Source organism: Octodon degus, unplaced genomic scaffold (assembly GCF_000260255.1).
Source record: "Octodon degus isolate 3935 unplaced genomic scaffold, OctDeg1.0 scaffold00052, whole genome shotgun sequence".
Lineage (NCBI taxonomy): Eukaryota > Metazoa > Chordata > Mammalia > Rodentia > Octodontidae > Octodon > Octodon degus.
Window position 1 is genome coordinate 6,070,287 of NW_004524628.1, and position 15,053 is coordinate 6,085,339.

General features: G+C 44.6%; 1 protein-coding gene across 4 annotated transcripts in view; it reads right to left on the minus strand.

The window, feature by feature from the left end:
• Positions 1-839: 839 nt before the first annotated feature.
• Aff3 (AF4/FMR2 family member 3) overlaps positions 840-15,053 on the minus strand; it is a 535,781-nt gene continuing 521,567 nt past the window's right edge. For 3 of the 4 annotated variants that reach the window (XM_023717412.1, XM_023717409.1, XM_004633195.2), the window contains 5 exons: positions 12,407-12,478; positions 10,661-10,754; positions 7,617-7,666; positions 7,284-7,507; positions 840-4,642 (listed from right to left, as the gene is read on the minus strand). In XM_023717412.1, coding sequence (XP_023573180.1) covers positions 4,521-4,642; positions 7,284-7,507; positions 7,617-7,666; positions 10,661-10,754; positions 12,407-12,478 — 562 coding nt within the window. In that variant the 3' untranslated portion in view covers positions 840-4,520. The remainder of the gene's footprint in view (positions 4,643-7,283; positions 7,508-7,616; positions 7,667-10,660; positions 10,755-12,406; positions 12,479-15,053) is intronic. The other variant, XM_023717411.1, reaches the window with a different exon arrangement.

A 15,053-nucleotide genomic window follows, 5' to 3' on the forward strand; every position in this document is an offset into this window, starting at 1 on the left:
CCCTCAGACTGTCGAGCTATCTCCCCAGCCCTAGTGGCTCCATCTTTAGGTCATAATTTATTCTTGTTTTTCTTAACTCCTTTGTGGGCACAATTCTACCACATTGGTTTGAGTTGGAAAAGCCTGGGACACAAGTCAAAGAGTGTGAGGTGAAAGAATGGTGAGCAGAAGAGTGTCGGGCTCCTGGCTGGACAGGTGTCCCGCAGGAACTGGGAGGAAGCTCTGAAGTGTCCTAGTCAGGGCTTTCTGCGATACTGGTGTGTGTGTGTGTGTGTGTGTGTGTGTACGTGTGCACATATACACGTACATACTGTAGTATTGGCTATGGGAAAGGCAAGTAGGAAACTATAGTTACAATGAAAAAAAGCATATTTTTTTTTCCCATGACAGCTATCAAACTTGGCAATGTAAATTCATGGGAATCATACTTAAAACATTCATGAAACATGGAGTTTGCTTCTAAGGAGATTATGAGTTGGGAGCCAAAACACTGATCTGAACATATTTCAACTCAAAAATTTCTTCCTAAAAATATTCACAGAAATGGGTGGACTTTTTTTTTTTTTTTACATACAACTCGATTTCTCTCATGTACAACATAGATCATTTAATGTAACGCTTGCAACCTTAGAAAGGCAGACATATTTAATCCAAGTCCAAGTTTATAAATTCCAATTTCACATGGATTAAAAACTGCAGATAAATTAAGTCACAATAATATCCTGTACATGCGTTAAGGCTGTTGACCGCTGAAGTCTCTTGGGTATCTACAAACAGGAAGTCACACGCAGATAACTGGGTCTGAAGAGTGTCTACATCATTAAAAAAATCTTGTTTTCTTTTTTTGGTGATACAGATTTCAACAGTAACTCTGGAAAACTGTGAAAAATGTTATTTAAAAATATATATGTATATGCTACTGCACAGTTTTAAAGATGTGGTTCATAAATAATGTTGGCTGCACTGACCAATTTTATAACAATGACTGCACTTTCAAGATGATGTGAACACGCAGTGATTTATACTCCATAGTAGGCACTAGTAATATCCGTCACGTGTACCACAGTTTTATGATAGCTGTATTGTACATATATATTTTTAAATGTATGCATTTATACAAACTGTGTATATCATGTATGGGGTGTCAGAAATGTACACATCACTGTTCTATAATACACACGTTGTTGTTGTACATATTGGGGTAAGTTTTAGTGCAGAAAGTCTCATTGCATTGCATTCCATGGTTCAATCTAGTACACAATTTGTCAACTCTTTAGATTACTTTTCCAGTACATTCCTCTTTAGATAGTGGGTCCGAGTTTCCATTTGCAATTTGAAAGTTTCCAGAAGTATCTGCTTCAACCAGACCTCTCTCCAGGCACAATTCTGCACATGAGTCTGATCTGCGTAGAGTCATGATGATGCCAAAGTCTGATCAGGAATATATTTGAGCTACTCTCTTTCAAAAGATAATTCTAGCAAAGTGATAAAGAATGGTTTCCATTCAGGTCATGACAGATAAGGTGAGTTGAACTTGTGCTGAGCTTCTGAGGAGAGAATATGCCTTCCAATATAAAGAAATGGTAGTAAATATTACATGTTTAAATGCAAGAATCTCTGGAAGGACATACATCAAACTGTGAGCTGTGGCTGTTTCAGACATTCCGACATACACTTCCTACTTTCTACACTTCGGCATTGTTTGAATTTTTATAACGAACAAGTGTCACTTTTATAATCTGAAATCACAAGAACAATGTTTCAACTTGGAACCAAATTTTAAAAAAAAGGAACAAATTATGAATGACTTTCACAAGCAACCATCAGATGATGATTCCTTACCAAAATCATCTACACCAAGCAGAAACTGCTGCCCCGACATGCTCTACAGATGGAAGGGGACACTGCTAGGCCTGCACGCTCTCACCGACACCCCCCATGACCAGCTTCTAGAGGTTTTGTTGGGAAACACAGTGGTCAGAGTGTTAGTAAAACAATGCCACCACAACTAGCCAGAGGCCATGTGCACCGCGAGATGGGGCTGCTGCAGGTGCTTTCTAAGGCTTGCAGCTTTAAAGATGGGCAAGACCAAGAAAGCTCCCTGGGAAGGCAGGGCAGACCCCAGGGGTCATACCTTTATGCAACAGTTTGAACTTTTCACGAGAATCACCAGTAAGAACAAAAGCTCAGTCCTACACACAAAAAGGTTTCAAAATTTTTTAAGTTGGGTTCAGAATTCTAACATAGGATGAGATGGTAAACTGCCAAGAATTAGTGACAGGGATATAAGAAGCCACTTGTGGATAAATATGAAATGGAAACCCAGGCTGAGCACCCCTAACCTAAGAATACAAACTCCAAAGTGCTCCATAATTTAAAATGTCCTGAACATCAATATGACTCTGTAAATGGCAAATTCTATACCTGACTACATGTGACTGTCACAGTTAAAATATTGGTGCACTGAAAGTGCTGCATAAGATTTATCACCTTAAACCAGTGTTGATGAACCTTTTAGAGCTTTCAGTGATAACAAACAGCCGGCCGCAGCACTTGTGCATTAGGTTTGACACCATTGCCTTGGACTATGTGTATAAAAGGTGTATTAGAAACATAAAGGAACTTCATGTTTAGGCTTGGGTCTCAACCCAGGATATCTCATCACATACATATGAAATGTGAAATCTAAAATATTTCTGGTTCCAAGTAGTTTGGGTAAGAGATACCCAGCTTGTACTCTTCATATTTTCAAGTACCTAAAGGTCAAAGCTAAATGCAAATTTCACTTGCTCATTGCCAACCAATTTCAAAGCACCAAAGTTGTTTGATCTTTTGCACATTTTTGAAGCAATACTTGGAGCTCAGGAATAACAACAGTCTTCTTTCCCTCCCTCCGATGGGTCAGGCTGACAAACATGCTAACGTTGCAGCCCAGCCCATGAGATCAGTGAAGACATTAGCATCTATCAAACATCGGCTGTGCCACCATTACCAGAGGCTGCCTCACCCATCTCAGACTGATCCAGTATAATTCTGTCAAGTTACTCAAAGATATTATTTTTGTTTTCAAAATATGGCAAGATATAAACTCTCCTGGAAGAGCTTTTTTTTTACCAGTATTTCATATCAAAATATACTTCACAAGAAGACTAACTCTAGGCCATAAAATAAGGTTCAGACAAAAATTGTAAACAAGAGATCAAAAACTAAAATGTAAACTTAAAAAAAAAAAAAAGAAACAAAAGGACCCATGGTAAGACGTAAACATACCAGATGTGAAAGATATAATAAGCGAGATGTTCTGGTCCTTGCTCCTGAAAGCAGGACAGCGGCCCTCACAGTGATAACTTCCCTGCGCTGTAAGCAGCTCGCTAATCAAAGCTCGAAAAGTGTCCTCCAAGTCATACCGCCCCCCAGGCCTGCAGAGGCACATTCTGGCAAAAGCGTGAGCCCAACAGCCCGGCGATCACACGCAGCCCTCAGCCTGAGAGCAGCGGCTGGGCTCCTAGCAGACAGACGCTCTAGGTAATGTCCTCGTTTGGCCATGAAGAAGGTTGGAAAGGAAGCTACCATGGAAAGGAAAAGACTTGAAACATTGGCTGACACAAGAAGCTATGGGACTCTACAGCCACTGGGTCACAGTGGCAAGAGGAGGAACTGCTTGGCCTTGGAGAACCTGTCGTGGGTACAGACGCTGATTCCAAATTGAGCTGTGAAATGACTGTCATGGACGCTTTCATGTGGGTTACACTTCAAGGACATCGAGTTTTCACCAAATCCGGGTGTCATTTTCATACAGTTTGAGGTGGGCAAGGAGGGCTTTGAGGGAATCAAACCACCCACTTGGAATGTGTTTAACTGATAATGTCGGGAGAGGCGAGAGTGTACAGGGAGGGGCAGGGTATTCGGTAGCATGCAACCTAATAAACTTCTGGCACAAAAATAAGTGACTTGCTTTCATGATTCAATTAGCCATTAATACACACTGATAAAAAAGGATTAGGGACTAGTATATTAATACTGAAAGTAATCAATAATATCCGAGCTAGGTTCATCTTAACTGGCAGTTAAGCTTTCGATGTGCTGGATTGCACCTGGTTAACTAACCTATGAGATTTTGGTTGAATTTTTCTAAGAAGTCACGGTTTTGCATTGAAATGGAGAGCATGTGTCTGTGAACATGTGTGTATGTGTGCATGTGTGTATTTCCTCTAATCAGGAACCTCTGATCACTTTGTCTAGCCTGGGGTTATGGAAACTAGACAGTGTCCCAAAGAGCTGTGTATGTTCCACACACACACACACACACACACACACACACACACACACACAGAGGAGGCAGCTTCGTATATACCCACACATACAAGCACACATGCCCTGGTAAAAGGTCATTGTTTGAGGCCGAGGAAATGTTCACCGCAGTCTGATAAATGCTGTGGCTGGGACTTTCAGTAGCACAATGTCCAGAAACTTGGAGCGGTCCGTGCAGACAAGAGCACAGCTGGCCCGAGGGGAGGGCCCTACGACAGGTGTGCGCTGTTCCGCAGCCAGTGCAGACCCTGCTGGGAGTACTGGACCAGGTGCTCCATGCTGCTGTGCAGGGTGACGGGCCCCATGAGCAAATCCAGGTCGTTGAAGAATTCTAGGAGATAGAGAGAGTTGTTATGAGTGCTACGCTGAACGTGGGAACCGGGTGATCTCAGAGAGAATTCCATCCATAGCCTGTGTATGAAACAAGAATCCTCCATTCCCTTGTGACTTTAGCATACCCTTGAATGAAATAAAATATAAGGGGAGGGAACTCATCCTACATCCAGGTAAATAAATGAATGGAGGAGTCAGCCGTATCTGCCATTTCTAACTCACGTGGATAATTTCCATGTAGCCAAATAGCAAAGGAAATTCATATGCTCTGGCTGTACTTTCCCAGTGCAGGAATAGTGTCAGCTCTGCCGGTCAGTGTGGCTCTGTCACCCCTCACTCTGGAGTCAACGGTGGCAATGCTCTGAGTGAGGGTCTAGGATGCGAGGAGACAATCGGATGCATGCTGAGAAATCTCTGCTGGGGTCACCAGGTGGCCTTCAGGGCATTCTCTGGGTTTGCTCTTTCCTTGAACATTTATTACGTACCCAGGACTCTCCTGGGTGCCAACGGTAGCCATAAGGGGGGGGGGAGCCAAGATGGTCATGTGGGAGCTTTGCTGTCTTTGCACCCCAGCTTAGTGGTGGATGAGACAAATATGCTCACACAGCACTCTGCTCTCACAGTTGGGTCACTAAGGAGCACTTCATGGAAGTCGATCTGAGACTGGTTTCCCCTCAGTGCTCACACACACCCTGAAGTCCTGGCAGGGAATGAAGGGAAGGGTCAGGGAAGACACACATTGCTGGAAAGAGGACTTCAGGTGCAGAACACTGGAGGAGAAGCAGGTTGAGCCGAGGGAGCAAAGCTGAGCTCCCACGTGACACAGGGCAGCCAACCCTGCACCTCTGGGCCCTAGCAGGTGATGGGCAGCTCCACACGAAGCCTGGCTTGCTCCGGGTCTTGCAAGCTGGACACATATTTCTATATATTTGCCCACCTGAGGCACAGACCTATATGGCCCTTCAGCCACATAACTTCCAGGTGCTTTTCCAAACTCTGTTCCATGTAAGCTTTGGTGTCTCTGGACCTCTGTGACATTCCCATGGGACTCTCAGGGGTACCACCTGTAGGCTGCACACTATGCACTGTCTTGTTATATTGACAAATTCCCTCACTCAGGACTGCGTGCCACCCACCCTCTCACAGTGTGGATACCTTGCTTTTGTCTAGAAGGTTTATGCTGTCACAGGAGCGTAATTTTCATCTATGACCTGACAGTGAGTCCAGATCTGCACTCTTACCTGCTGCTGGAGGGAAAGTAGTATTTTGATACAATTTTTTTTAGGAGAAAAGACAGCAATAGGTAGCAAAATATATAACTATAGCTGAAAAAAAAATCTCTATTTATGGATCCCAAAATTCTACTTCTACCTCTCCTTCCTAAGAAAATAACCAAAATATGGAGGAAGACTTATACAAGGATACTCACAGGGCTGGGGAGGTAGCTCAAGGGCATAAGCGCCTGCCTGGCAAGCTCAAGGTCCTGAATTCAATCCCCAGTACCGAAAAAAAAAGATACAGTGGCAGCCATGGTGGAAAAAAATAGGAAGTAACCTAAATGTCTAGCAAGGAGGAATTGCTTGAGAAATCATACTTCGTGTTTGCATAACCATTGTGCTAGGATACCGCAATAGGACCACTATGAGGAATATTTCTGGACTAATCAATGACATAAGAAAATGCTTGTTAGAATGCTAAATACAAAATAGTATATACAACTATATCCATTATAACCTTAGTTTGGTAAAAATGATGCAGAATTAAAGAAAAAAGGCTAGAAGGGGCATTGCTAGTATGGCCACTGCAGTTATTTCTTGGCAAGATTATTGGTGACTTTCCTCTATAGTCTCTGTACTTCACAAATTTAGCCACAGCAAACATAGACTACTCTTATTAGAAGAAAATATTATTTAAAAGGAAATACAGCTCTATCTGTAGAATACCCTTTGAAGCTGTATGCAGCTGACCTTGTCTCCCTTCCTCTGATATTTTAGAGTCCTAACTGTCTTCTTAGCCCTTGGGCTAAGTGCTAGTAAATGCTGAATGAAATGGAATCTGGACCTTCCAGAAGTACATCTATTCCCGCATCTGGATCTATAGCTTGACCTGTAGCACACCCACATCTGTACCTATCCCTGCATTTACCTGCACCTGTCTATACGTCCCTACTCTGTAACTATACCTGTACATACACTGCCACTCTGCCTCCTCCTGGCACTGCACCTACACCTGTGCACGTACCTATTCCTGTATGTGCACCTATCACCATAACTACACCTACACACACGCACACACATCCATGCCTGAATCTCTACAGACATCTGTGCCTGTGAGTACACCTGTTACCTGTACCTGCATCTATAAACGCACCTAGCCTGCATCTGTCCCCACACCTGCGTCTGGGCCTACTCCTAACCATGCACTGTATCTACATCTAATTGCCCTTCCCATGACCCTCAATGCTAAGGCAGGAGAAGGCACACAAGGCCTGGTGACTACAGGAGAGGTCAGGAAAGAACTCACACAGCAGGTGATAGCTCCCCCCCCCCCCCGCAGACCATGGAAACTGGACCAGTGGTACCCGAGCCAGGCTGTCCCTGGGCCTGGGTGGGTCCTTGGTTCCAGGGGTGGCAACATACCTCTGTTTTCCTTGGCTAGGCTGTCGGCCATCTCCCAGTAGTCATAGCTGTGGAGGATGCTGTTGGTGATGCTGACGTGGTTGGCCGCCATCTGGTGGATGCGCTGTGGGATGCTCACGATGGTGGACGGGGACAGGGCACTGGCACTGGATAGGCTGCCCTGAGACCCCACGGAGCTGGTGGGAGAGGGGTTGGGAGACATGGGGGATGGGGTTCCAGTGCTCCTGGAAGGCGAGAGGCAGAAAAACCAAAGTGGAGAGGTCGGGACCGGGTGAGGCCAGGCGGCCCTGCAGGGAGGCGTCATGCATGGGGTGGGGGTTGGGGTGAACTTACTTTCCGCTGGCCCCCCAGGGAGACGGGGCCTGGGCAGCCTTGGACGAGTTCTGCAGGGAAACAGACACAGGCACAGTGAGTGCTGGCCGCTTGCAGAGGCACAGAAAGTGGGTCAGGACAAGTACAGTGTCCTGGGGCTATCAGAGTGGTCCCTCAGTGGGGACTTAAGGGCTTGCTTCTGGTTCTGATGCACATATTTTAGGTACCAAATTAAATTATAATCCTGTAATCCTGCTGAATCCTAAACTAGTCTGATTTTAAACTTGTAAATTAGTGTACTTTTCCAAACAGGAAAGAAAGGACAGGAACTACCCATGCCCTACACACCAAGAATACTTTTTATTTCAATTTAGGGGCTATTTGCCAATATGCCTTTATTTAACGCCTGAAAATATGTTGTCAAATTCTATTGTTTTAACTTTCGAGGTTTAAAGCATTTTTTTTTATTTGAAAGAAAATCACTCAAGTATTCCTAAAAAGATAGGTGAAAATATATTTACTTAACACAGGACATTCAAAAATTCTGATTTATTTGGGGAGTTTGGCTTGGAGTGCTCCGCTGCACAGGCCAGGCGCTTGCACCAGCATTTGCAAGTTTTCTGGGTTTGGATATAGCTCAGTGACTGAGTGTTTGCCTAGCACGTGCAAGGCCTCGGGCTTGACCCCCGGAAACACAAATGAGACAAAGCAAGGACTGGAAGATGTTTGCAGCAAGTCCACAGCATGGTTAAGTGGGAAGATAGGTCTTGGTGATACACTTGTGAATGTGCCCTTCCAGAGACAAGAAACGGCCTTGGCCTGGTTTCCTGACACAGCCTATATATTTTGGTTACAAGGAATTTTAAGAGTGGTGACCAAATTATTTAGTTTTAGTGCAAGAGGTAACAAAACGGCAAAACAAAGTGGCCTGTCAGGACTCACAGGCAGGACATCGAGGCGTGAGCTCAGGGTAGAACCGCAAGCTGTGTCACTTTTACCTGTCTTAGGCAATGACGTTATTTTAATGGAGAGAACTAGAAAAAGAGAAGCCCAGAAAGTTACTGCCACTCATAGTTCCATTCTCAACTGGGGACTATGAGATGTTTCACTGTTTTCCACCTGCTACGAGGTTCTAAGAAGTGGTCTATGTAAGAGACGTTCCAGATGTAAAAACACAAAGGGGAGAGAAGTTTTAGGGGTCAGCAGTAGCCCAATGGACAGACACCTGGGCAGCCACAGTCCCCCTCTTAGAGATGGCAGCACACTGCTAAGACATTTTCCACAGCCAAACTGTCATGGGAGCCAGAAGGCTTCAGTGTTTGAGGCTGGCTCATGCAAACTCTGACACGTCTGTCATACCTAACAAGAGGCATCTAGAGGACACAAAGTTGCAGGTAGAAGGAATGCGTTCCCCAGATTAATCACACAGAATGGGAACTATAATTAAGAGTAACATAAAGTATACTTGAAAATCACTAAGAGAGTACGTTTTAAGTGTTCCCATCACAAAAATGATGAGTATGTGGGTGCCGGAAACGTTCATTAGCTTGATTTAATCACTCTACGATGTAATCACATATCAAGATATCAGATTATATACCATAAATATACACAATTTGTCCTTGATCTATTAAGATACATTTAAAATATAAACTTGATAGAGGGTATATGTCAATAACTTTTCAGAAGAAATTGATTTTCAAATTTTTCTACCCAATCTGGATGGATTACCGACTGTATGTATACAATGAGAATGTCTTTCTTTTTTTAAATGTTTTTATTTATTTATTTATTTATTTGAGAGAGAGAGAGAGAGAGAGAGAGAGAGAGAGAGAGTGTGGTGTGTGTGTGTGGCCAGCTCAGCCCACCAGGGGGCGGGGCTGGCTGGCATGTGGTGCTGGGGGATTGAACCGCGGTCCCTGATGCTTTGCCAAGCTAGTTCCAAGTAGGTGCTTTAGACCACTGAGCCATCTCTCCAGCCCGAGAATGTCTTTCATGACTTAAATTTTTGCTGCAGTTCCTTGACCTCATGCAATCTAGCTTCCTTTTCTTTTCCTTTTCTTGTGTTGTCAGGGATCAAACCCAGGACCTTGCTGGTGCCAGACAAGTACTCGTCCACTGAGCTACACACATTCAGTCCCGAGTACCCTTCTGGATTCAAGCTCTCTAGTAACTCTTTAGTACCAACTCTTAAGATTCTCTACTAATCTTGACTTTAGTTGCTCAAAATATGAAAAGGGAGGGTTCCATGCCACTCGCTGATACTTCAGACATGTGCTGGCCAACGGGCCATGACGGCTCTCCCTTGGTCCCAGCACCTGTTACCCTACATGCACTACTGGGAAGGAGGTAGCAGGCTGGTGTAGCCCCAGGCTCCGCAACACAGCCTGGCCATTGGAAGTCCTCTCTACTACGCGCAGCCTGAGGACAAAAGACCTCTGATGATGGCTGTGAGTGGTGAAGACACAGATGGTACAGCTTCTTGTTTCTGTACAGAAACAGAGGCCCCAAAATGTCAAACAAATGATTAAATTTCAAGTCTGCTTTATAATAGTACATTGGAAGAAGGACTTTCTCTTTTTGCCTTTTAAAATACTTCCAGGGAAAACAATTTCATTCCCTGCAACGAGTAAAAGCTGCCATAGCTATGCCTGCATCTTTCTAGTTACATGTTGTTAGCTGGTATCTCTGAGCCCTAATGAGCCATTTCTTGCCATTTTAAACAACACCTCTGTTAACAATTAAAGTAACTACTAGAGACTCTGTGGAAATGGTTCTTAGTAGGAATTTCTAAGAGAAAGCAGCTCTATGTGGACATGAGGAAGTTATGTCTTGCTATAAAGATGAATCTCCTTGGATACTGGGAGGAGTAACTAGATATTCTTTCTCTGGAGTCCATAAAAATACTTGGACAGGAAGTCAGGGGATCAGTGAGCTGGGCTCGCGGGACCCTTTCTCATGGCCCCAGAAGCTACAGGGGTGCCACCCGTGGGTTGTTCTGGAGGTGACCTGTATTAGCCCTGATGCAGCAGGCTCTACCATGTCACCCCTTTGCCAGACAATACCTTGAAATAGTCGATCAGTGCTTTTGAGTACTTTACGGCGTGGTCCCTTTTCAGTCGGAACATCCGCCAGTACAGGAGAGCCAGGCAACGGTAACTGTGACAGAGGAGAAAGGAGGGGAAGCATGAGCGTGTGCTTCACAAGTGCAGCTTTAGAACAACACATCCCTTGAGGGTCCACGTTCATGTATCTCAGGTGTTTCACATGCATGCACATCTATGAGCATCTGACCTTCTTTCTGTCCAAAAAGTACAACCGAAACTTCCAAGGAGCTGCTCCAAAACTGTGTTTACCATTATATCCTTCATTGTTAGCACTTCTTTGTTGGGGAGTGCGGCCGTTTTCTTCTGCGAACACCAGAGGGCAGCCTCTCTCCACAAGAGGCACTAGGAGACCCCCCCAACACCCAACTTTTACTGCTCCCTAGATGAACCACCTACTTTGGGAAAGGGTGCCTCCCTTCCTAACACTTTACTGGTTTATTAATTCCAATACAGTAAGAGCTGGTGAGTGTGCATTACAAACATGCCAAGGGTAGTTTTCATTTGATTATTTTCTATATTTTAATATCCATTTACATATTAGTATTCTATTTAATATGGTAATATTCATTATTAATCATTCATTTATTAATTCCAATATTGAACTTCAATAAAGACAAGGGCACAGGGTGGCGTTTCCTGAGATTTATGCTCTCCTCATTGGCATTCTTTACTCATAATTATTTGCTAATTTAGACTGAGGCTGCCTCCTGAGAATACTAACCAACCGACACAGCCGAACAGTCTCTGCATAATGCTCCAAACGCCAGGTGAGGTCACAGTGTAGAGCCACCTGAGACCTTCTTTTGTCTGCACTGTTGCTGTGTTTTCCGAGACTCCACCTGATTGTCTAACTGGCAGGTTAGATTGTGGGGTGTAATGATCCTTTGGAGACCAAAAAAAATTCTGGGTCTTTTGACAGGAGGAAGCAACAAAGAGTTGTTCTGGGTAGTGCAGTGCTATGTCGCAAGGAGATGCCATGGGGAAATTATTTTTATTAAAGCTCAGACTCTTTATCATGGTAAGTACAAAAAAAAAAATCTATGACCCATTGGCTAACATTTTGGGAGAAATGATTTTATCATCAAAGCATAACGAGCTGGTCCTCAGTTTAGTGCACTGAGAACTTTGATGCATCATCTTCATTCATTCGCACTCATCTCACATGTAAAGCAACACATAAATTATTTTGATTGCAGTTAGTGTTAAACACAAGAGAAATTCCACTGGGCACAATGCACATTTAAATGACCATTACAGGAACCCTCCTGACTTTAGAACACAGGCATGTGCATAGAAAAAAAAATGCTGTTCTGTAATGGACCTATGGAACTTCAGTTCATGCATGGTAAAACACCAAGAAATAGTTCAGCAGGGCCAGATGGCATGTGCCTGTAATCCCAGCACTCTGGGGGCTGAGGCAGGAGGATGAAAAATTTGAGCCCATCCCTGGCAACTTAGTGAGGCCTTGTGTTATGAAATCAGAAAAGATCTGGGCATGCGGCTCAGTGTGAAGGCCCTGAGTTCAATCCCTAGTACTAAAAAGTAAAAACAAACAAACAAACAAATAAATAAAAAAGGAAATGGCCTAGATTGCCCCTGGGTGTCAGAATCATCGGGTCTTGTAAGACGGAAGGTGCTAGAAGAACTTGCCAGTGGTGACATGTGGGGCTGGGGCACGCTCCTCACTGGCGGTGACACACTCACCATAACGCGGCTAGCTGTTTGTCCTCTGGAGTGGCATTGGGGCCTGAGTGGGTTTTTAGTCTCATAGCATACCTAGAAATAAAAACAGGCAATCAAAAGCATGATTTAAAGAAATGCATTCCTGTCCACAGCAAACCTTGGATCCCATAGTGTTTCACCAAGTGGATTCTCATAGTGCTGCTGCTGAATTCTTTCTTACAAGCTAGCTGGTATTGTTTCACTTTCCCCAGTACTGCATTACAGCGATGAGGATAAGAAACAAAGCCTTGAAGCTCTGCTGTTCCACAGCGCGTGTCCCAGTGCTGTGGATTGGTGGACGGGACACCGGCTCAAGAATGGTTCACCATACGGCAAAGTGTCCATTTTCCCAAGTTTTGATTTATGGCCAAATGGCTGACAGATGGAGCCAAAGCCCTGTCCTTTGGGGCTGATCTCCAGGAGAATTTTCAGCCCTGTGTTCACACGGATGCTTCATTTACCCTCTGCCATGCAAGCGCTACTCTGCTGGCAGGATAAGGGGCGTGGGTGCACTGAATGGCTCTTTGCACCTGCAAAGGTGTGTGGTAGGACAGGGGTGCTTTTCATGGACTGCATATAATTTTGCTTGCTTCCCTGTCTTGTGGGACTGTGGCTGTTGCTCTCCCTCTTGCTAGCACACCTGGTCACCTGTGCACAATGAACGAGCTGAGGCCGGGTGTGCAATGGCAGAGGGTCCTAGGTTCAAACCCAGCTTAGCCATGTGCTAGGTGGAAGACTTTAGACAAAGGTGTGAGCATTTCAAAGCCTTCATTTCCTTATCTAGGAAACAGGATGGATACAGTGATCACATAATGTGGTTGGGATTAATCTACAGAGTTCAGAAAAGCTCTTGGCAGAGCAGGCTGGCTCGCTGCACACTGCTCAAGAAACAATGTGGTTGTCATGACATCATCTCCAGATCTGCAGGTTTCTGGGTGCCTCTCTGCAGTTTTCATAGTGGTTGCTCTGTGAGTTACAATATACGTAATGTAACTTGGCATAATTTATTCTCAGCAACATTTTACCACCCAGAGCGAACTGCGGAAGCCTTTACCTTCCCCACTTTGAAATACCATCACCTTGACTATCAGATGCTGGCCTCATTTTGTTTTTTTGGTTTTTTTTTTGGTATTTTTGGGAAGGGTCTACAGGATGTTCAGGGTCTCACTAGTAGATGGGACTTGTAGTGATTTGCCTGTTTACAGCCTCCAAAGAACTGGGATTTCAGGCATGCTCTACCATGCCCAGTCTCAACTGCTATCTCAGTGCACCCTGGGGGCAGGGCCGGCACTGGCCTAATTTTTGTTTCAATTATCAAACAGGATTTAGAAAACTCAGGAAGAGGGGTAGTTTACTGTGGGCACCTTTTTGTTCTTTCTTTTTCTTACGCTCCCAGATCTCTTCTTGTCATTTTTTTGCTGTTGGGAAAATTCCTTTCACCAGTCTTTTAAGCAGCGGGGTGGGAGGGAGGGTGGTTGTATTAGCGACAGACTCTATTTCACCTTATTCTGAGAATGTCTTCATTTCCCTCTTTCTTTTTCTCCCTCATTCTTGAAGAACAGTGCAAATATGCTGCTCAGGCCTGGGGATCCAGCTCAGTAGCACAAGTTCCTGCCTGACAAGCATGAGGTCCTGAGTTCGATACTCCTTGACAGTTTGTATTTCCAGTCTTTGGAAAGTGTTGTGTCCCAGCCTGCAGCAAGAAATGCATCCCTGCTCTCTGGCTGCCTTCAGGAGTGTTTCTCTGTCCTCTGTTTCCAGAAGCATAATTAAGACATGTCTCACCCTTCATTTCTTTGCAGTCATCTGCTCTGGGCCTTTCTCAGCTTCTTGATTCATAGGCTAATGTTCTTGGATACACTTGGCAGGCTCCAACCATCACTTCAAGCACTTCCTCAGTCTGTCAGTCCTTCTCCTCCTGTCTGGTCTCTTGCAGTATCTTTTGTTGCGGTGTTTGCTGTGGCTTGCACAGGACCCCCAGAGTCAAGTGTGGAAAACTTAATCCCCAATGGAACAGTATTTGGAGGCGCAGGCCTGAGACAGAGCACAGCCCTTGGGCACAGATGAATGCTGCTTTCTCTCCAGCGAGTCACTCACTGCAGGGCTGGATCCTGAGAGAAGAGGCTGAGTCTGAACCAGTCTCCTCTGTCTCCCCTGTGCTGCCTGGTCTGGCCAGACGCCAGGACCCTGTCCTCCAATGTCTCCGCCTGGAAACTGTGAGCCGAATAAGCTGCCACTGGGATCATCGACCCAGTCCCCACGGCATTGTGTTCAAACAGAAGAAATTAAAAGTTAGCTAGTGCTTGAGCCTTTACTCATATTTTAAGAAGTCTATTCCATCTCAGATGAGGTAAATTCTACCTTCTGTCCCCTAGTAGACTAGGTGTCTTCTGTCACCTCCTAGGGTTCTGTTGAGCCCTGCCGGAGATTTTTGTTTGTTTCTGTTACCACACTTTTCAGCTCTATCATCCCAGTTTTATATGTATCTCTTTGAGTTCATGAGATAGTTTTCTTTGGTCATTTGTTGCCATAAAATTGTACATGTTTTTAGCATTTAATGGGAGGTGCTTAAAAATCCTTGTCACATAGTTGCAAGGGCTGATTCATCTTGGAACTGGGGTCTGTTCAC